The sequence below is a fragment of the Myiozetetes cayanensis genome, unplaced genomic scaffold (genome assembly GCF_022539395.1).
Source record: "Myiozetetes cayanensis isolate MyiCay16 unplaced genomic scaffold, myiCay2020 scf543, whole genome shotgun sequence".
Lineage (NCBI taxonomy): Eukaryota > Metazoa > Chordata > Aves > Passeriformes > Tyrannidae > Myiozetetes > Myiozetetes cayanensis.
This window is the reverse complement of record NW_026087791.1, coordinates 1-21,938: the sequence shown is the minus strand read 5'-3', so window position 1 is coordinate 21,938 and position 21,938 is coordinate 1. Positions and strand designations below refer to the sequence as shown.

At 50.6% G+C, this 21,938-nt stretch overlaps 1 protein-coding gene and 1 non-coding gene across 2 annotated transcripts; both read left to right on the top strand.

The window, feature by feature from the left end:
• Window positions 1-7,658: 7,658 nt before the first annotated feature.
• On the top strand, window positions 7,659-7,822 carry LOC126650048 (U1 spliceosomal RNA). The gene has a single exon (XR_007631243.1). It is a non-coding gene; the product is annotated as a U1 spliceosomal RNA (small nuclear RNA).
• Window positions 7,823-15,708: 7,886 nt separating this feature from the next.
• Window positions 15,709-16,668, top strand: LOC126650046 (olfactory receptor 14J1-like). The gene has a single exon (XM_050334495.1). It carries the CDS (start codon window positions 15,709-15,711, stop codon window positions 16,666-16,668), a length of 960 nt encoding a protein of 319 aa, XP_050190452.1.
• The last annotated feature ends 5,270 nt before the right edge of the window (window positions 16,669-21,938 follow it).

The following is a 21,938-nucleotide window of genomic DNA, read 5'->3' as shown; positions in this document are numbered from 1 at the left end:
GGGTGACCTAGATATGTGGGAATGAGGTTCTGAGTCACCGAGGGTGCCAAATCTCCCCCTGTTCACGGGATTTGGGAGTCTGGGAGTGCCCAAACCCTCCCCCCAGCTCCCTCCGTGCCCAGGATTTCAGAGCTCCCCCAATCCCCACCAATAATCAGGACTGCAGAGTACTGGGAAGCTTTAGTGGGAGCACTGGGAGCAGCAGGCAGCTGATGTGAGATCAAAAACAGGGCCGGGGGACACACACGACCCCCAAACTCTGGGTGGGGATGGACTGAGGGGTCCGGGCTGGGTCCGAGGCCATGGGGAGTGGCTGCGGCCGCCACTGGCTCAGGAGCTCTGTGGGGAGAGAAAAGGGGTGACACCGGGGTGGGGGACAGGGGGGACACCGGGATAGACCCAGACATGGACTGGATCCAGCGGGACCAGAACTGGGGCAACTAGGATCATACTGGGAGCACCTGGGCCCTTGCTGGGGTCATAGTGGGATCATACTGGGAGTGACTGCAATAATACTGGGAGTGTGTGGGAGGGTCTGCAGCCATACTGGGGATGAGTGGGATCAAACTGGCTTCCTACTGGAAGTGTCTGGAAGTTCCTGGGATCATACTGGGGGTGACTGGACTCATACTGGGATCATACTGGGAGGAACTGGAATCATGCAGAGGGAGAATGGCATCGTCCAGGCAGTGCCTGACAGAGCCTGGGACCATACTGGGCTCAGACTGGGAGTCCCTGAGAGAGAAAGGAACCATCCTGGGGCGGGGGCTGGGAGCAACTGGGACCACCTTGGGGGCAACTGGGATCCTACTGGGAGTGACTGGGAGTGACTGGGATCATAGTGGGAGTGACTGTAAGGGACCCGGATCAAACTGGGAGTGACTGGAACTATGCAGGGGGGAACTGGGAGCCAGTGGGGCCATGCTGGAAGCCAACTGGGAACATTCTTGGAGCAACTGGGATCATGCTGGAAGCAACTGGGAGTGACTAGGGTGACAGGATGCATGCTGGAGGCAACTGGCATGAACTGGGAGTGAGTGGGATCACAGTGATGGGAACTGGGACCATCCTGGGGCAAGTGGAAGTCACTGGGTGTCAGGGGTTTCTGTGGGTGGGTTTTGGTAGCGGGGGGGCTCCAGGGGTGGCTTCTGTTGGAAGCTGCCAGAAGCTTTCCCTGCCCCGTGGAGCCAATGCCAGCTGCTCCAGGATGGACTTGCTGCCGCTGGCCAAGGCCAAGCCCATCAGGAGCAACAGGAACAGCTCTGGGAGAACAGATTTAGGGCCAGAAGGAATTGCAGCCAGGGAAGAGCAGAGTGGGAACGTGGGAACAGCAATGCAGACCCCAAGGGTGGTGCAGAAGGAGGGGCAGGAGGTGCTCCAGGCACCAGAGCTGAGGCCCCTGCAGCCCCTGGGGAGCATCGGAGTGCAGAGACCCCCTGCAGCCCCTGGAGGCTCCCACGCTGGAGCAGGGGGATGCAGGAAGGAGGCTGTGACCCCGGGGCAGGCCCAGGATGGAGCAGGTCCTGGCAGGGACCTGCAGCCCGTGCAGAGGGAAGCCCAGGCTGGAGCAGGTTTTTCCCAGCAGGACTCGTGGCCCCTGTGGAGGTCCCAGGCCGGGTCAGCTCATCCCTGAAGGACTGACCCCATGGAGGAGGGACCCACGGGACAGCAGGCTGGGAAGAGCTGCTGCCCTAGGGATGGACTCACTGGAGAGATCCATCCAGGACTGTCTCCCGTGGGAGGGACCCCAGGGGAGCAGGGAAGGATCCAACTCCTCTCCCTGAGCAGTGACAGAAACAACAACTGACTGTAACCTCCATTACCATCCCCCTGCACTGCTGGGGGCAGGAGGGAGAGCTGAGAAGGAAGGAGGGGTGGGGGGAAGGTGTTTTTAAGACTCTTTTATTTCTCACTCTTTGGTTTTTATCCTGTTAGTAATAAATTTAAATACTATCCCTATTTTGAGTCTGTTTTGCCCATTAGTAAGTGACTTTCTCCTGACCCTTATCTCTTATTCGGGAATTCTCAGCTGATTTTTTTTTTCTCTCCTCTGTGGAGTTACAGAGGGAGGTAGTGGCTTTTAGTGGGTGTTTGAAATCCAGCCAGGGTGAACCCACTAAACCAACCCATGTGCTTGAGACCCTTTTGTGATGTCACAGCCTATCCTCTCCGTTCCGGAATAGCCCTTGGCAACCAAAGAATCCACACCCTACAACCCCAAAGTGAAGCCTCAACCATGTGCCATGGGCCCTTCTGTGATGTCATAGCCTACCATCTCCATTCCAGAACGGCCCCTGGCAACCAAAAAACCAATGCCTCACACCCCAGAGTGCAGCCCAACCCATGTGCCATTGGCCCCTTTGTGATGTCACGGCCTGTCCTCTCCATTCCAGAACAGCCCCTGGAAACCAAAGAACAAACATCAGAGAATGTCACAGTGCAGCCCCACCCATCTGCCATTGCCCCTTTGTGATGTCATGATTTTTCCCCCAGGAAAGAAAACCTGTAACCTTTGGGTTTCAAGTGTAGTTGTTGGCCACCCTTGGCACTCCTTGGACAGCAAGAGCTTTCTGTCCTGGCACCTTTTGTCTGGGTAGAATCTTTGTCCATATTCAATTTTCGGAGTCACATCGGCAAGTTCAGTGCAGGGCTCTGAAAAGCAAATAACAGCGCTTCCACCCAGGAAAGAAAGCCCTGGTCTCTCATGTGCAGTTGAGGGGCCACTGTTGGCATTCCATGGGCAGCAAGAGTGTTTTTTTTTGGCACCTTTTGTCTGGGAGTAATCTTTGTCTGTATTCAATCTTGGGAGTCAGACTGGCAATTACAGTGCAGGGCTCCTGCAAGCGAATGACTGCCCTTCCTCCAGGAAAGAAGGTCCTTATGTCTCTCATGTGCAGTTGTTGGGCCACTATGGGCACTGCATGGATTGCAAGAACTTTCTGTCCTGGCACTTTTTTTCTGGCAGGAATCTTTGTCCAGATTCCAATTTGGCAGTCGGACTGACAATTCCAGTGCGGGGCTCCTGCAAGCGAACGACAGCCCTGCCCTCCAGGAAAGAAACCCCTTACCCTCAGTCTCTTTTCCTGTTCCTTCAAATACAACCTGCAGGGCAGCTTTCTGCCATCTCTTCTCTTGGGAATTGTGAAGATAGACCCACTCCCATATTCAACACTTCAGGCAAAACCACCCTGTTAACACCTTTCCCAACCTTCCCCAGCCTTTCCCAAAGCCAAGATGAAATAACTGTTTTAAGATTATTAATATAATAAATAAGGAGTTTGCATGGACCAAGAGACACCAAGATGGTGTGTAACAGACTGTTTTATTGAGAGAGAACAAAGGCTTAAGTAGCAGTTTTGAATTGTAACACGTCCCAACAGGTAACCCTCTCAACCAATCCTGCCAAGGTTCTTCACTGCTCATGTGCATTGGAGTCCCACAGACTTCGTTTCCCAGAATGTTCTGCTGGCACTCCTGAAACCCCAAATGCTGCATCTCCCCCTTTTTATTACAACAAGATACAGAACAGTGCAAGCCTGAAACCTTTTAGTTAACTATTTTTTATATAGCATTTCCCATTTGACGTAGTAACTTTATTAACTGTATTACCTTTATGGACCCACAAACTGCAGCAAGTATTTACTTAAGACTTTCTTGTAGGGGTCTTGGGGCTAACTTGGCAAGAATCCTAGACTTTGTTTTCCTAAAGGTTTTAGTGCAACTGGGCAAAACCAAAAACTTTATTAAACAATAACTTTATTTACCTAAGGATTGAGTACAACTGGGTAGAGCAAAAGCTTTACTAATCTGAGGGTCAATATATAACTGGGGAAAACTCACATTCACTTCAAGATAAAAGGGTTAGGGGAGGAATGTGGTGTTCTCAGCTGTCCCCTATTAGGGTGATGTGGCAGAGGTAGTGTTCGTAGTGTCAGTATAATCTATTCAAGGCATATGAAGTATAAAGTATTTTGAAGTCCACACACATGTATGTTCACACAGCTTCTCTCTCTCATACAGCTCCTTTTTTTCATTCACTCAATAGGTGGTCACCTCAGTCACACTTCACTCACACATAGGTAGAGATTTTATTCTATCTTTGCATTTTATCCACACATTTTACATTTTAAGTAGTAATTGGTCATGTGCTTCTCAGTCTGTCATTTCTGGTGTTCATGTTCAACAACTGTACCTGTTTTGAAGGGGAATTGGTATAAGGAATATATGGGCTTAACAAACCTAAATGAGATCTGTTCTGATCCAGCACCTGTTTATGCACATGCATATTCTCTCCCCCCTTTTATGCTTTGAACACCTAAGTTAATGAATTCAAAGATATAATACTGGCAAGTAACGTTTGCATTTCTGCACCTTGTAGTCATTTGAGTTTTCTATGCAACAGGACAGAAACAATGTCATTCAAACTAAAAGAACACAAGAAAGCAATGTTGTACACTTGAAACGTCTAACTGAAATGCACTTAATTTGTTTCATATTAAAGTACCACTATTCTGTTATCTGCTGATGTTATTTCATTTTAGGTGTTAACTTCTAGTCAAGTCAGAGTTAATAAGACAGTATTACATACTGGTTATTTCAAAGTAGATGATCAAGGGACATCATCAGAAACTATACTTTATGTGCTATATCAATCACTAAATTTTATATTTCTTCTCAAATTCCTTAAGATTTATTTTCACAAGTGCTCAAGTCAGTCTGCTTTGGAGATGAAGCACTCTTGACACCCATATCACACAGTTGATTTAGTTCAGCAAAGAAGAAAACATCTAACATTTCAAGTTCATTGTATGGAGGTATAAATTTAATACAATCATAGGAATGTAGTGACTCAGGCTAGTATTAGATGAATTGCTCTGAATTACTCTTTCAGTAAACAGATATATAGAACGGTAAAAAGGAAAAAAACAACCATTTAAATCTCTGAAGTTTACTGCAGTGAGATAAGAACTGTTTGAATCATAATCATCTCAGCACTTTTTAAATATCAATATTTCAAGTATAAACTTGAGTTCCTGTTCCTCTACACAGAAGGTACCACAAATTCATGAAACTTAGCATGCAGTGCTTGGTCTCCATGCCTCCAGACTTCAGGTGGGATTCAAGTGGAATTTGTGGTGTATTATTAGGAATGAGGCAAACTACAATCAGACCATCGTGACGCAGTCATTGTTACCTTGTAGAAGAAGAAAGGAGATAAAACAGATTGTTCAAATTACCAAGGTATTACTCTGCTCTCCATTGCTGGTAAAATCCTTGCAAGAATTCTTTTGAGCAGATTAATACCCACTATAGCGGAAGAACTTCTACCTGAAAGCCAGTGTGGTTTCAGAGCCAATAGGGGTACCACAAACATGGTATTTGTTCTCAGCTGCAAGAGAAGTGCAGGGAACAGAACAAAGGACTCTATGCAACCTTTGTTGATCTCACCAAGGCTTTCAATACTGTGAGCAGAAAAGGTCTGTGGCAGATTTTGGAACTTTTAGGATGTCCTCCAAAGTTCCTTAAAATGTTCATCTCGCTTCATGAGGACCAGCGTGGCCAAGTCAGATATGGCGATGCACTTTCTGAGCCCTTTCCAATAACCAGTGGTGTGAAGCAAGGCTGCGTTCTTGCACCAACTTTATTCACAGTCTTCTTCAGCATGGTGCTCCAAAGGGCCACAGCAGACCTCAATGATGAAAACGGTGTCTACATCCCATATCGTACTGATGGGAGCCTTTTTAACCTAAGGCGACTGAAGGCTCACACTAAGACCTTAAATCATCTTGTCCGTGAGCTGTTTTAAGCTGATGATGCCGCCCTCGTGGCCCACACAGAAGTAGCTCTGCAGTGTTTAACATCCTGCTTTGCAGAGGCTGCTGAGCTTTTTGGGCTGGAAGTCAGCTTGAAGAAAACAGAAGTTTTATATCAGCCTGCACCTCAGGAAGTCTCCCATCATCCCCATATCACCATTGGTGAAAAAGAGCCCAAATCAGTCCAGCAGTTAAACACCTGGGAAGCATCATCTCCTCAGATGGTAAGGTTGATGCAGAAATAGACAACAAGGTAGCAAAGGCATACAGAGCTTTCAGTAAACTCCATAAAAGAGTGTCGCAAAAAAAAACACCTGAAAAAGAAGTACAAAGATCAGCGTTTACAGAGCCGTTGTACTGTCTACTCTTTTCTATGCATCTGAATCATGGGTCATTTACTGACACCACTGACATCACTTAAGCATCTCTTAGAATGCTTCCATCAGCGCTGCCTCCGTACAATCCTAAACATCCACTGGACGGATTATGTGACCAACACGTCTGTCCTTGAACAGTCAGTAGTCACGAGCATTGAGGCTGTGCTGCTGAGAACACAGCTGTGCTGGGCAGGGCACGTCTCCAGGATGCAGGACTGCCCCCTCCCTAAGATCGTGCTCTATGGGGAACTTGCCACTGGCTACCGCAAGAGAGGAGCCCTGAAGAGGAGATACAAGGACTGCCTGAAACAATCCCTCAGCCTTGGCCATATTGATCATCACCATTGGTCTACCCTGGCCTCCAATCGGGAGGCCTGGAGACACACCATCTATAACGCTGCTGCTGCTTTTGAGAACACACGCAGGATCACTCTCGAGGAGAAAAGACAACGCAGAAAGAATCGCGTCTCGTCTGTATCACCTGGGGAGTCTTTCTGCTGTGCCTTCTGCAACCGGACTTGTCTATCTCGCATTGGCCTTTTTAGCCATCAGCGCGCTTGTAGCAAGCGTGGGTAGAGCCCTTTCAAATCTTCGTTCACGAAGCCCAGCCATGATGATGATATTATCAGAAAGGTTACTGCTCTGTCCTTGCTGCACCTCATGACCTGACTGTACTGTGCTGTGCATTACATGATCCTGAGGCCTCCAGCACTACCAATAGCAGTGTTACTTGTTCACATGGGACAATATTGGTGTATTCCTGCTCAAAAGTTTCCAAAGGGCAAGGTTTTTATTGACTCCCCTGGCAGTTAGCATGCATCCTAAAAAAGTTTCCTTTCTAGAAACTATTTTTCCCCACATCATTTGTATGCCTTGGATGTGAAGACTGTGCTTTTAGTTCATTCCTTTCTTATATCAAACCTGCTGTGTATTTGCCCGTGGCTCCAGCAATCTGTTCTGTTGTGAGTTGTTGAATGTAACTGTGAACTGTGTTCTGTAAACTCTAAATCTGGGGGTCTGCCCCTTGCCCACTGCTGCAGCCTGTGGGACAGGCAGCTCCCTCTGTTGCTCCCTCTGGCAGCTCTCCAACTGCCCCTCTGGGCCAGACTGTGGGACTTGATAAGGGAAAGGGAGTCGTTAAATGCTGTACATTGAAAGAGCTACTAAATCGTGGGTGCTCCCAGTTAAGCCTGTGTCGTGGTTTTGTCCTGGGTCAATTTACTTTTACACTCCCACATACAATTACTATTAGTTGAGAGAAGGTTTATGCAGACAAAAAGAGACTGAATTAAAAAAAGTATGAGTGTTTATTATTAACAAACTAAAACTAAAGAATTATATTTACAACAATTCTACTTAAGTAAAAGGTATTATGTATTTACAGAAGATACTTTTCCCCCCACCTCCCTTTATATCAGTCCAAGGAGGAGAAACAGTCCTTTTCTGTTCTCAGAATTCCAGCTCTCTCTTACTTACCTGGCAGGGGAGACACCATGATCAGGCAGGTGGTTTTCCCAGGGCGAGGCTCATCCCTTGCACTCCGGGTGTGCTGACCCCTGCGATTTCCCCAAATGCGGGAAACTCGACTGCATAATTTGTGGTAGTGGGGGACTGCGTTGTTTTTTTTTTTTTTTTTTTGCAGAGGGACCTGGATAGACTGGAGAGATGGGCTGACTCCAATGGGATGAAGTTCAACAAGGCCAAGTGCCGGGTCCTGCACTTTGGCCACAACAACCCCCTGCAGCGCTACAGGCTGGGGACAGAGTGGTTGGAGAGCAGCCAGGTGGAAAGGGACGTGGGGGTGCTGATTGACAGGAAGCTGAACATGAGCCAGCAGTGTGCCCAGGTGGCCAAGAAGGCCAATGGCATCCTGGCCTGCATCAGGAACAGTGTGGCCAGCAGGAGCAGGGAAGTGATCCTTCCCCTGTACTCTGCGTTGGTGAGGCCGCACCTTGAGTATTGTGTTCAGCTCTGGGCCCCTCAGTTCAGGAAGGATATTGAGGTGCTGGAGCGGGTCCAGAGAAGAGCAACCAGGCTGGTGAAGGGACTTGAGCACAAGTCCTATGAGGAGAGGCTGAGGGAGCTGGGATTGTTTAGTCTAGAGAAGAGAAGGCTTAGAGGTGACCTCATCACTCTCTTCAACTACCTGAAGGGAAGTTATAGCCAGGTGGGGGTTGGTCTCTTCTCCCAGGCAACCAACAACAGGACAAGGGGACATGGGCTCAAGCTCTGCCAGGGGAAGTTTAGGTTAGATGTTAGGAAGAAATTCTTTACAGAGAGGGTGATCAGGCATTGGAACGGCCTGCCCAGAGAGGTGGTGGATTCACCATCCCTGGAAGTTTTTAAAAAGAGATTGGACATGGCCCTTAGTGCCATGATATAGTAATTAGAGTTGGATCAGGGGTTGGACTTGATGATCTTGGAGGTCTTTTCCAACCCAATCTATTCTATGATTCTATGATTCTCTCTCTCCAGTAACTCTGCAGCATTTTCGTCGCAGCTGGAACTTCTTTATCTCTCTCTCATTCTGTGTTGGCCTCCAGGGCTGGGCCTACCCCCCTCCTGGGCTAAAACCGAAGGCTGGGGGTTACCCAGGTCCTGAAGGGTTTCCTTCCATAGGCGTGCAAGGGGACACTTGCTTACTATGGATCTTCTTCCACAGGGTTACAGGGGATAATGGTTTAAGAGTTCACCCCTGTTTCCCTACGGAGGTCCGTCCCCATGGGAGAACAGTCCTTGATTGACTTCTCGGCATGGGTCTAGTCTGGATCCCTTACTCGGATCTCAATATCCCACCTGAGCCGTCTTCTGCTCCAGCGTAGGTTCTCTCATGGTCACAAATCTCTAGCACCAGTAGCACGGATCCCACATATGGATCTCAACATTCCTACCCGAACCGTTTCTCTGTTCCAGTGTAGGTTGTCATCCCCCTCAGGGTCATAAATCTTCAACAGAATTCTGCCTCATCTGAGCCGCTCCTGCTCCAGCATAAGGCTTTCTCTCTGTTAAAGTCACAAATCTCTGGTGCATCCACAAGCTCCTCTGTGAGCCGCATGGGGGGGTCTCCTCACCCCAACAAACTTTCACAGGTAGCAGGGATTTTATTTTTCAGTCTTTACCCTGCTGAAGGGAGGGAGAGGGAAAGGGGGAAAAAAGCTGCTCTCCCCCCTTCGAATTTTTCTTCTCTCTCCTGCAACTGCCAGATTTGACCTTGGAAGTCCTGTTATCTCATGGCTGGAATTCTTCTGCAGCAGTTTCTCGTCTAAGCAGTTCATCTTTTAAAACTTTTTTTTTCTTCACTCTCTTACAAGAGAGAAGGGAGGCTTCAGTGCCGCACCTGCCCCCCTGCCGACCCAGGGCCGGGGGAGGAGGAGGCCTTGACTGCCACCTTTCCTACATGGCTGCTTAATTTCAACTGCACAACCAACCTTTCTCTTCCGTTTTCTTAAAGATGTAATTAGCAAAGGCGTCACTGAACTTTTTGATTGATTTTTTTGTCCGGAAATCACTTGGACAAAACCATCCTCAGCCCCAGGGATGGGCTGGTGGGCAAAACCATGACACCGGGTCAGCTCATCCCTGAAGGACTGACCCCATGGAGGAGGGACCCACGGGACAGCAGGGTGGGAAGAGCTGCTGCCTGAGGGATGGACTCACTGGAGAGGTCCATCCAGGACTGTCTCCCGTGGGAGGGACCCCACGGGAACAGGGGAAGACTCAGAACTGTGGCCCTGCTGTAGCCGTGGTGGAGACCAAAGTAACTCAGATGTTCCCCTGCAGACCATGGAGGACCATCGGGGTGCAGAGACCCCCCTGCAGCCCAGGAAAGAATAACCCACAGGACAGCAGAATGGGAAGAGCTGCTGCCCGAGGGATGGACTCAAACAACCCCTGACTGCAACCCCCTTCCCCATCCCCCTGCACTGCTAGGGGGGAGGAGGGAGAGCTGAGAAGGAAGGAGGGCTGTGGGGAAGGTGTTTTTAAAACTCTTTTATTTCTCACTCTTTGGCTTTTATCCTGTTAGGAATAAATTTAAGTACTATCTCTACTTTGAGTCTGTTTTGCCCATTAGTGAGCAACTTTCTCCAGACCATTTTCTCTACTCAGGAATCCTCAGCTGGTTTCTTTCTCTCCTCTGTGGAGTTGCAGAGAGAGGGGGAGGTAGCGGCTTTTAGTGGGTGTTTGAAATGCAGCCAAGGTCAACACATTACATCAACCCACGTGCTTGAGGCCCTTTTGTGATGTCACAGCCCATCCTCTCCATTCCAGAATAGCCCTTGGCAACCAAAGAACCAACACCCTACAACCCCGAAGTAAAGCCCCACTTGTGTGCCATGGGCCCCTTTATGATGTCATGGCCTACCCTCTCCATTCCAGAACAGCCCCTGGAAACCAAAGAACCAACGTCACAGAATGTCACAGTGCAGCCCCTCCCATCTGTCATGGCCCCTTTGTGTTGCCACGGCCTCTCCCCCAGGAAAGAAAGCCTGTAACCTTTGGGTTTCAGGTGCAGTTGGTGGGCCACCCTCAGCACTCCATGGGCAGCCAGAGTTTTCTGTCCTGCCACCTTTTGTCTGGGAGGAATCTTCATCCATATTCAATTTTGGGAGTTGAACTGGTAATTTTAGCACAGGGCTCCTGCAATAGAACAGCAGCCCTTTCCAAAGGGAACAAAAGCCTGTAACTTTTGGGTTTCAAGTGCAGTGTGTGGGACACCCTGGGCACTTCATGGGCAGCAAGAGTTTTCTGTTGTGGCACCTTTTGTCTGGGAGGAATCTTGGTTTCTATTCAATATTAGCAGTCGGAGTGGCAGTTACAGCGCAGGGCTCTTACAATGGCAGCCCTTTCCCCCGGGAAAGAAAGAATGAGCCTCGGTCTCTCAGGCGCAGCTGGTGGGAAACCCTGGCCAGTCCAAAGGCAGCAAGAGCTTTCTGTCCTGACACCTTTTGTCTGGCAGGAATCTTTGTCCAGATTCCAATTTGTCAGTCGGACTGACAATTCCAGTGCGGGGCTCCTGCAAGCGAACGACAGCCCTGCCCTCCAGGAAAGAAACCCCTTACCCTCAGTGTCCTCTTTTCCTATTCCTTAAATTACAACCTGCTGGTCAGCTTTCTGCCATCTCTTCTCTTGGGGATTGTGAAGATAGACTCGCTCCCATGTTTATCATGGCTGGGCTTTGCGAACGAAGATTTGAGAAGGGCTCTACCCACACTTGATACAAGTGCGCTGATGGCTAAAAGGCCAATGCAATGTTTAACACCTCAGGCAAAAACACCCTGTTAACACCTTTCCCAACCTTCCCCAAACTTTCCCAAAGACGAGATCTGGAAAGAACTGTTGTAATATAATTAATATAATAAATAAGTAGACTGAATGGACCAAGAGACACCAATATGGTGTGTAACAGAATGCTTTACTGAGAGAGAACAAAGGTTTAAGTAGCAGTTTTGAATTGTAACATGTCCCAACAGGTAACCCTTTCAACCAATCCTGCCAAGGTTCTTCACTGCTCATGTGGACTGGAGTCCCGCAGACTTCGTTTCCCAGAATGCTCTGCTGGCACTCCTGAAACCCCAAATGCTGCAATTGCACACACTGGTTGCATATTCTTTAGATATTCAGGTTTGCTTAATACATATTCATTAGTTTGCTACACAGAGTCACCCTCCTGGAGGTCCTTCTTTGGTCCTTCCAGGTCCAAAGGTTGTTCTCATCCCTCAGTTCTTGAGCAGGCACATCATGATGGTGTTCCAACACCAAAAACTGTTTTGTTTGTTCTTCATCTTATCTGGGCACACAGATCTTATTTACATCCTGTTAGTTTGAGTTACATCCCTGATCTAATTCTCCAGGGCTTCTCTAAGATTACATTGTTCCTTCTTTGGGCATTCTGGGACACTGTGAGTCAAGTCTCTATTTCTCCTATCACCATCCCACGACACAGGAAGGACATCCAGGGGATCAGGCCCAGCCAGCGTGGGGTTGGGAAAGGCAGGTCCTGCCTGACCAACCTGGTCTCCTTCTGTGACAAATGACCCCCTTAGCAGCTGAGGGAAAGGCTGGGGATGTGTCTGTGCTGACTTCAGGAAAGCCTTTGACCCCATCTCCCACAGCATCTCCTGCACAAACTGGCTGCTCATGGCCTGGACGAGGGAACTGTTTGCTGGGGGAAAAACTGGCTGATGACCCAGGGAGTGGTGGGGGATGGAACGAAATCCAGGTGGGGCCGGTCACTAGTGGGGTTCCCAAGGGCTCAGGGTTGGGGCTGCTCCTGTTTAACATCGTTATTGGTGATCTGGATGAGGGGATCGAGTGCCCCCTCAGGAAATTCGTGGATACCATGAAGTTGGGTGTGAGTGTGAATCTGCTGCAGGGCAGGAAGGCTCTGCAGAGGGATCTGGACAGGCTGCATTAATCAGGCCAAGTGTCAGGGCCTGCACTTGGGTCCCAACAACCCCCCGGAAGGCTGGGGGCAGAGGGGCTTGAGAGCTGCTCAGCAGGAAGGGACTTGGGGGTGCTGCTTGACAGTGCCTGGATATGAGCCAGAGTGTGCCCAGGGGGGCAAGAAGGCCAAGGGCACCCTGGCCTTTCTGGAGATTGTCCCTCTGTGCTGGGCACTGGGGAGGCCCCACCTCGAGTGCTGTGTCCAGTTCTGGCCCCTGAGTGCAAAAAGGCCCTGGAGGGGCTGGAGCGTGTCCAGAAAAGGGAATGGAGCTGGGGAAGGTTCTAGAAAACCTGTCTGATGAGGAGCAGCTGAGGGAACTGGAGTTCTTTAGTCTGCAGAAGGGGGAGCCCAGACAGCACCTCAGCACTCTCTACAATGACCTGAAAGGAGGCTTTAGTGTGGAACAGGGGTCAGACTCTTCTGACAAAGCCTTTAGTGAGAGTAAGAGAAGAAATGGCCTTGAGTTGCCTTCGGTGAGGTTCAGATTAGATACTAAAAAATTCTTATCTCACTGAGAGAGTCTTTAGGTGTTGAAACAAGTAGCCCAGGGAGGTGGTGGAGTCTCTGGAAGTGTTCAGATGGCATCTGGATATGGCACTTTGGGATATGGTTTAGGGGTGATTATGATGGGGCTGGTTGACAGCTGGATTTGCAGATCTTGAAGGTCTCTTCCAACCTTGGGGATTTTATGATTCTGTGACCTGTCATCAAAGTTTTCTGTTTCTGCTCTTACACAGTGTTGAGGATGTTTAATCAGTTGGGTTCCTCAGTGGGACCCATTAACACTACAAGAAACTTTACAGTTTGAATCTCACTTTGGTTTCTCAAGAGGTTTCTCAACTCTCCTCAGGGTCTGATGTTAAGGGACTCATCCCCAAAACCCCTGAGGGTGATGAAATTCCTGGGGCTGTTGCTCTGCTGCTGAGCTGGGCAGGGCTCCTGGCACATAGAGAGCTCCTGGCAACCAAGAACAGCTTCAAAGACACAGCTCTGCCCAGCAGCAGCTCCTCTGCACAGCCCAGCAGGGCTGAGGGCACTGCCTGCAGCACCCAGGGCACAGGAGAGAAGGCAGAGAGGTGAGAGGCAGCCTGGGCTGGAGGGGACTGAGCTCTCACTGTGGCAGAAACCTTCCCAGGATTTGAATGAAGAATTCTAAAGCTGTAGGAAAGTTCAGCTTCCCTTCCTGCAGGGATCTCCTAAAGCTGTCACATCCCACAGCTTGTAGGATCTTTCAGAAGACCTCTCCCAGTCCCTGCAGGGCAGAGGAAGTGGCCCTATGGCAGAGCAGGGCAGGAGCTGCAGGCAGCAAGGGCAGCCAGGAGAAGGGAGCAGGAGGTGAAAGGGATCCTGGGCTGGGAGGACAGGGCAGAGCTGCTCAGGGGAGGAACCTTGGCAGCCCTTTGGCATGGGAAGGCTGTGGCTGCAGAGCAGTGCAGGGAGTTGCTGCAAGTGGCTCTTGCAGCTGCCAAATGGCAGCCCTGGCAGGAGCTGTCAGGATGGCTGTGCTGGATTTGCTGGGGGCAGCAGGAGAAGCTGCTGCAGAGCAGGACTTGCCGCTGCCCCATGGGAGGCCCAGGGCCAGAAGGTTCCCTGTGCCAGGGCCCTGCTCAGGAAGCACCTCCACTGCCAACCCCTGCCCCTTCCCAGCCAGCACAGGGGGTCTGGGATCTGCTCTGCAGCCCCTGCCCAGGCAGAGCTGCCCCTGGGCCCTGGGCTGGGCATGGGCTCTGGCAGCACTGACAGGAGCTGAGCTGGGCACAGGGAGGGGCTGCTGGCAGGAACAGCTCCTCACACACACCCAGGCAGGGAGGGAGAGGCAGCTGCTGCCACAAGTGCTGGCCAGGGGGATGTGGCCCCTCCCTGCCTGTGTCTGTGGCCCAGAGCCCTTCCCTGAGCAGCTCCTGCCTGGGCTCCTTTGCCAGCCCAAGCAGAGCCTCTGCCCTCAGGCCCACGGGGGCTGGGCTGGGCATTGCCCTGCAGCAGCCAGAGCCCAGGCAAGGACAAGGCCCTCATTTCCATCTGGCTCTGCCTGTCCCTCCTCCCTTGGCAGCAGCACTGGGGCATTTCCCTGCCATCCCCTGCTGCCTGGGATCTCCTCACCCTTGGCTTTTCTGATCCATTGTGTGGTTTGGGGGGGCAGATTCCTGTGCAGACCCAAACCCTCTGGGTGCTGCTGTGGGGATGTGTCTGTGGGAGCCAAGTGCCCAAGTACCCTCCAGGACTTTTCAGGCTCTTCATCTGTTTCCCTGGGTGTCCTGCAGGGCTGCAGATGCCCTCCAGGAGGGCACAGCTCTGCCATAGTATCTCTGTGCTGCACAGGATCCCCCTGGAGAAAACTCTTCAGTGCTAAATCCATGGAAATGCTCTGGGCAGCCCTAATTGGCAGCTGCAATGACCCCTCTGTGTGGCAGTCTGGGAGGAGGAAGATGGGATCCTAATCCTGAGGAAAGGCATGGATTTTGTCAGTCTGGTCTTTGAACCAGGTTTCCTCTGCTCCCAGAAATTCTTTGGTTCCTTTTTAAGGGAATTCTTAAGGGTGATCCCCGTTCAGCTCCAAGCTGCCAGCCAGGGGCAGATGTCAACACGAAAGGTGGCCAGCTCTTGTCTCTGCAGCAAGAGACCATCCCTTTGCCTCTCAGCATGCACAAGATCTCATTTGGAGAACATTAGAAATGTCTGAGATTTCAACCGTCCAGACTCACTTCTGGTAAGAGGAAATGGAACAAAAGGAAGTACCCAAATCCCCTCCCTCTCTTCTCACTTGTGCAAACTGTGAACAGCAGGTCTGGAGACATCTGAATACATCCCAAGTACATTTAATTGGAAGTCACCCTGTGCTGCAAGTTGCCCCTCACTGCACAGCAAGAAGGATTCCTCAGGAGCCCATTCCAGGGATCCTGCTCTCAGGCAGCAAACCCCAGAGCTCAGGGGAGAGGGATGCAGAGAGATCTTCCTGAAAAGAGGCCCTGAAAGTTGAACTGCTGAGACATATAATATGTTTTGCTGATTCACTCTGGCCTCAATCAGTTCTGCTTTTTTCTCCTCAACAGAAACTCAAACCCTGAGGCATCAAATGCCCAACAGCAGCTCCATGGCCCAGTTCCTGCTCCTGGCATTTTCAGACAGGCAGGAGCTGCAGCTGCTGCACTTCTGGCTCTTCCTGGGCATCTCCCTGGCTGCCCTCCTGGGCAACGGCCTCATCCTCAGCGCCGTAGCCTGCGACCAGCACCTGCACACCCCCAGGGACTTCTTCCTGCTGCACCTCTCCCTCACAGACCTGGGCTGCATCTGCACCACTGTGCCCAAAGCCATGCACAATTCCCTCTGGAACACCACAACCATCTCCTACACAGGATGTGCTGCCCAAGTATTTCTGTTTATGTTTTTCATGTCTGCGGAGTTTTTTCTCCTGACCATCATGTGCTACGACCGCTACGTTGCCATCTGCAAAGCCCTGCACTACGGGACCCTCCTGGGCAGCAGAGCTTGTGCCCACATGGCAGCAGCTGCCTGGGCCTCTGTGTTTCTGTATTCTCTGCTGCAGACAGCCAATACATTTTCCCTGCCCCTTTGTCAGGGCAATGCCCTGGGCCAGTTCTTCTGTGAAATCCCTCAGACCCTCAAGCTCTCCTGCTCACACTCTGGCTACCGAAGGGAACTGGGGCTTATTGTGGTTAGTGCCTGTTTATGGTTTTGTTGTTTCATTTTCATTGTTTTCTCCTATGTGCAGATCTTCAGGGCTGTGCTGAGGATCCCCTCAGAGCAGGGAAGGCACAAAGCCTTTTCCACGTGCCTCCCTCACCTGGCCGTGGTCTCCCTGTTCCTCAGCACTGGCACATTTGCCCATTCGAAGCTCCCCTCCATCTCCTCCCTTTCCCTGGATCTGGCCCTGTCAGTTCTGTACTCGGTGCTGCCTTCAGCACTGAACCCCCTCATCTACAGCTTGAGGAACCAGGAGCTCAAGGATGCCATAAGGAAAATGATGACTGGATGCTTTTCAGGAGCAATAAAGTGCCTGTTTTCTGGTGTGTAGCATTCAGAATGGGACTCCTTAATGGCCCAGCCTTCCTGCTCAGGTTTTTCGTGGAGGTCATCGGGTTCTTCTTGCAATAATTTTTTCTGCAATGAAATATTTTTACGCACCTGCCTTCTAATTTAGTGTCTACCCATTGAAGTTTACCCAGAGATGTAAAAATGATGAATTGTTATCTCTGAGTATTTAAACAAAGTAAAGGACCCTGCAGTGCCTTCTTTGTCCAAGACCCTTCTTCTTAGCTGTTCCTAAAGGACAGCACACTGCAGGACAGGGGGGATTTGCAAAGGGAAAGAGGACAAGAATCCCAGCACAACAGCACTGCCAGGAAGCAGCAGAGCTTTGCCTTTGCAGAGCTGCTCTTTCCACTTCCACACTGTCCTTGTGAACCCCTTTCTGGCTGGAAGGCCTGAGTGCTCTCTGAGCACAGTCCTGGGGGTGGGAGCCCTTTGAGCACAGGCAGGGACAGGCACTGGGAACTTGTGAAGCAGAGCTGGCCTCCCTGACAGCATCTACAGGATGCTGTGGGATCTTCTGAGGGCACTGCATGGACTGGGTCACTTCTTCTGTGCCCTTGTTGCAGGGCTGGAACTCTCCTGCAGTGACACCAGGACACTCCTGCTCTTTGCATTCCCAGCCTGATTTGGAAATCCAGTCTTCCCTGCTGTTCCCAGGGACATGCTGGGAGTGCTTCAGAGCTGCCATCCTGGGGCAGCTCCTGCCCAGCATGAGCAGGCACAAGGTCTCTCCCCCTGCTCCTCTCCCCTCAGCAGTGCCACTGTTTGCTGCAGCCTCCTCCTCCTTGCCCAGCACAGCCCTCCTGGCACAGTTGGACACAGCCCTTGTTCTACCCCCTGCTCCTCATGGCCCTGCCCAAGCCCCTCAGCTACAGCCTGATGGCCAGAAACCTTCAGGGCAGGGAGAGACCATTGGAGTGGTGGGTCTGTAGGGAGAAATCACTGCTGCCTTCCTATTGAATCACCCCCAGGACCTGGACAAGCCTGTATTTGATTCTGTTTCCATGAGGCCCTGCAGTGTCAATGACCCCTTGATTCCAGGAGGCTGCACAGTGTCCCTGGGATCCTTTGGCTCCAGAATGCCCTGGAGTGTCACAGTGGTCCCTTCAGTTAATGAGGTTTCCTCAGTGTCACAATGACCCCTTGATTCCATGGGGTTCCCCAGTGTCCCAAGGTCCATTTGGCTCCAAAAGTCCCTGCAGTGTCACAGTGGCCCCTTCATTTCATGAGGTTCCACTGTGTCCCAGGGTTTCTTTGTTTCCAGGAGGCACCACAGTGACACAATGGCTCCCTGGTTCCATCAGGTTCCAAAAGGTTTCAGGGTTCCTTTTGTTCCACAAGGCCCAAAATGTTAAATGGTGCCCTGGTTCCACAAGATTTCCCAGTGTCCCTGTGTTCCTTTCTTTCCATGAGGTCCTGCAGTGCCACAGTGTCCCCTTTATTCCATGAGGTTTGACAGGGTCACCCCAAAGCTGAGCCCAACCAGATGAAAGTCTTGGGGGAGATCAGGAGGAACTGGGGCAAAAAGGATTGGATATTTGGGGAAGGAAAGAGTGGCCTGGCGAATAAAGAGGAAAGATTTTGATGAGGTAAAAGCAGGTTTGGGGAATGGTGAAAGTGCTGAAACACTGACTGTGCAAACACTCATCATGGACCTTTACCCTCTTTGTAACCTCTTTGTAGCCCCAAACTAAGAGTGCTGCCCCTCCCATTGAAAGGGATCCACTGCTCAAATCTAAACCTCACCCTGACTTCAAAGGTAATGCCTAAACGCAGAAATCCAAACTCTTACTGGTACTCCAATGCCCACCCCAATCCCAAACCTGTATTACCAGCATGAAAAGCCAAGTTTGAATCCTGACCCAGCTCAAAAATCTCTTCCCCTAATCATGAAGTAGACCCTGAACAGTACAACAAACCTGCCAAAAGTTCTGCCCAATCCCCACCCTGAGCTCTAAAGCCCAAGGCCTGACCATGAAGCACCCCCACAGCCCTTGGGAGCAGGGCAAGGACCTGCAGGGCCCAGAGCAGGCCCAAGGGGTTGGCAGAGCAATGGGAGGTGACCTGGATCTGCTCAGCTCTGCAGGGACCCCCAGCAGAAGGGCCTGGGCTCTCTCAGGGATGTCCTGGGGCACAGGGGCTCAGCATCCAAGCCAAGAAGGCCAAGTGCACATGGCAGCAGCCAGAGCTGGGGGACAGCAGAGCCATCAGGGAGGGCCCAGAAATGCTGCTGGGAGGGGGGTGGGAAAGCAGGAGGGGTGTGTGCAGCCTGCAAGGCCAGAGGAGCAGCAGGGCCAGGGGAGCACAGCCTGCAGCAGAGATGGCCAAGGGCTCTGGCAGGGCTGCAAGGCCCAAAGGCACCCAGGCCTTTGTGCCCTTGGCTCTGGCAGCTGCCTCTGCCCCTCAGGCCACCATCAGCAACTTTCCTTTGTCTGCCTGCACTGCTGGCCTGCAAGGATCTGCTCCAAGGAGTCCCTGGGGAGGCTTTGTCAGGGCCTGCCCTCAGTGGGGCCCAGCAATGCTTCAAGGGACTGGCAGTTTGCCTTCTGACTTCTTGAGCAACTTCTTCAATCTTCTCTCAGTAGTTGAGAACAATGGACTTGTCTCTAAAACCACTGTGGGGCTCATTAAACACAGGAAAACAAATTATTTTCATTCCTTTAATTATCTTCATATCTTTCAACAACTAATTGGTGTTGTTATTTATAATTTTCCTAAGTAGGAAAATTTTAAAGTGGACATCACAAAAATATATTTTTTTGATGAAAGGGAGTGATTTACACGGAGCCTTGGGATGCAAGGGGGCAAGTGGTACAAAAGATTTGGACACGGATATGAGGAGACAAAAGAGATTAGTAGAACTTAATCATTGACCAATTAAACTGTTATCAAGTGATTCAATAGCATTTGCTACAATTTGCAACTGACTGAATTATACATTGACAATAACAACACTCACACCACAGTCAATTCACACCCACACCCAGGCAGAGATGTGTGGACACATAAATATCTGGGTGTGTAAAGGTCCCTCTCCAAAATTCTCCTGGTTGTCACTGAAACACCCCCACACATCCCTTTGTGTTTCCCAACAGACAAGGTTCCCTGAGGCCCTGCAGGGTCACAATGGCCCCTTCATTCCATGAGTTTCCTTGGCTGCAGCATCAAAGGAATGACTGAGGGTTATCAAGCATTGGAACAGAATGTCCAGGGAAGTGGTTGAGTCACCACAGAATCACAGAATTTTTAGGGTGAAAAAGATCTCTGAGATCATGGAGTCCAACCATTAACCCAACACTGGCATCTTCACCACTGAACCGTGTCCCCAAGTGCCACAGCTCAGTGTTTTCTGAACACTTCTAGGGATGGTGACTGTAAGACCCCAGGTTTCAGCTATGAGCTCCTCAAAGGGGTTTTCCTTTAAAAAATATACAAGGCATCAAAAATATCCACCCTCCAGATATTTAAGAAAGGACTTCAGTTCTTTGAGTACCTTGAGAGAGCACAATGGAAAAGATGCAACACTCTTTTGACCTCTCAGGAGGTCAAATTTCACACTTTTACTAGTAAAGTTTAGAAAAAAAAAGAGCTTGGCAAAAGATGAAAGGGCAACATTCCACCAGAATAGAGCATTCCCCAAAGCATTGACTGAGCACAGCCCAGCCCAGATAAGTCAGCAAAAACCCAGCCCATCCAGTTGTAAATTTCCTAAAATATTATGAGAGATTGAGAGAATAAGAAAAAGTAAGGAAAGAGAGAGAAGTGCAGCTCCCACCCGCAGTCTGGTGCCAGTGCAGCTTCCCCGTGCCCAGATGGAGGGTCCGACCACGCGATGGCCGCACGGGGCTCCTTTGATTTGCTCTGTCCCCTGTGCCCACCCCCCAGGGGGCACTTGTGGCCCACTGGCCACTCTGGGGCTGCAGGAGTGTGAGGGGCAGAGCTGCTGGTGTGCTGGAGCCAGTGTGGGGCTGGGTTAGGGGCTCCAGGTTGTGGGATGGGGCAGTGCTCCCGGGCTGCTTTGGACTGACAGCAGCTCCAGGGCTGCCCAAGGAGGCTCCAAGGGCTGGGCAATGGAACAGGGCACCACCTCACCTTTGGGAAATGCAACCTGTCCCTTTCCCACCCACACACTGGAGTTGTTCTGAGTCAAGAAGTATCCCAATAATCCAGTGTCTCACAGGTTCCTTTATTCCATGAGGTTCCACAGTGTCACAGTGGTCCCTTATGCTCCATAGGCCCTGCACTGTCACCATGGTCCCTTGATTCCAGAAGATTCCCATATGTCACAGTGGTCCTGAGGATTCCATGAGGTTCTGTGATGTCCCAATTGCACAGTGATTCCATCAGGTCCAGAGTGTCCCAGCACTCCTCTGAATCCATGAGGCCCTGCAGTGCCACAATGGCCCTTGGTGCTGTGAGGTTGCCCAGGGTCACAATGGCCCCTTTGTCTCCACATGGCCCTGCAGGGTCACAGTGTCACAATGCCCCCTTGATTCCAGGAGGTTCAGCACCTTCCTGGGACTCCTTTGTTTCTGTGACACCCTGGAGTGTCATCAAGGCCCCTGGATTCTGTGAGCTGCCCCAGTGTCCAAGGGCCTCTGTCTCCATAAGGCCTTGCCCTGTGGCAATGGCCCTTGGATTCCAGGAGGTTCCAAAGTGTCACAATGGCCCTGATACCAAAAGGCAGCAGAAACAAACATCCACCCCAATTTGTAAGTATTAAGAAGCATGAATTGTTCTTTATTCAGCACTGGACATTGTCAGGGAAGCTCCTCTAACCAAAGGTGCCAAATGACAGATGGACAGGGCTTCTTATTGCACACTCTGGTTACATATTCATTAGATGTGCAGGTTTTCTTAATAAATATTCATTAGTTTGCTTTACAGAGTCACCCCCCTGGAGGTCCTTCTTTGTTCCTCCCAGGTTTCCTCTGTTGCCTTGCCCTCAGTTCTTGAGCAGGCCCATCGTCATCCTGTTCCACCACCAAAACCTCTTACATTTGTTCTTCCCCTTATCTGGGGACACAGAGCTTATTTACATCCTGTTAGTTTGAGTTACATCCCTGACCTAATTCTCCAGGACATCTCTGAGATTACATTGTTCCATATTTGGGCATTCTGTGAGTCAAGTTTCTATTTCTCCCATCACCATTCCATGGCAAATGCAGGATATCCAGGGGATCAGGCCCAGCCAGCACGAGTTTGGGAAAGGCTCAACTCTCCTCAGGGTCTGATGTTCAGGGACTCATCCCC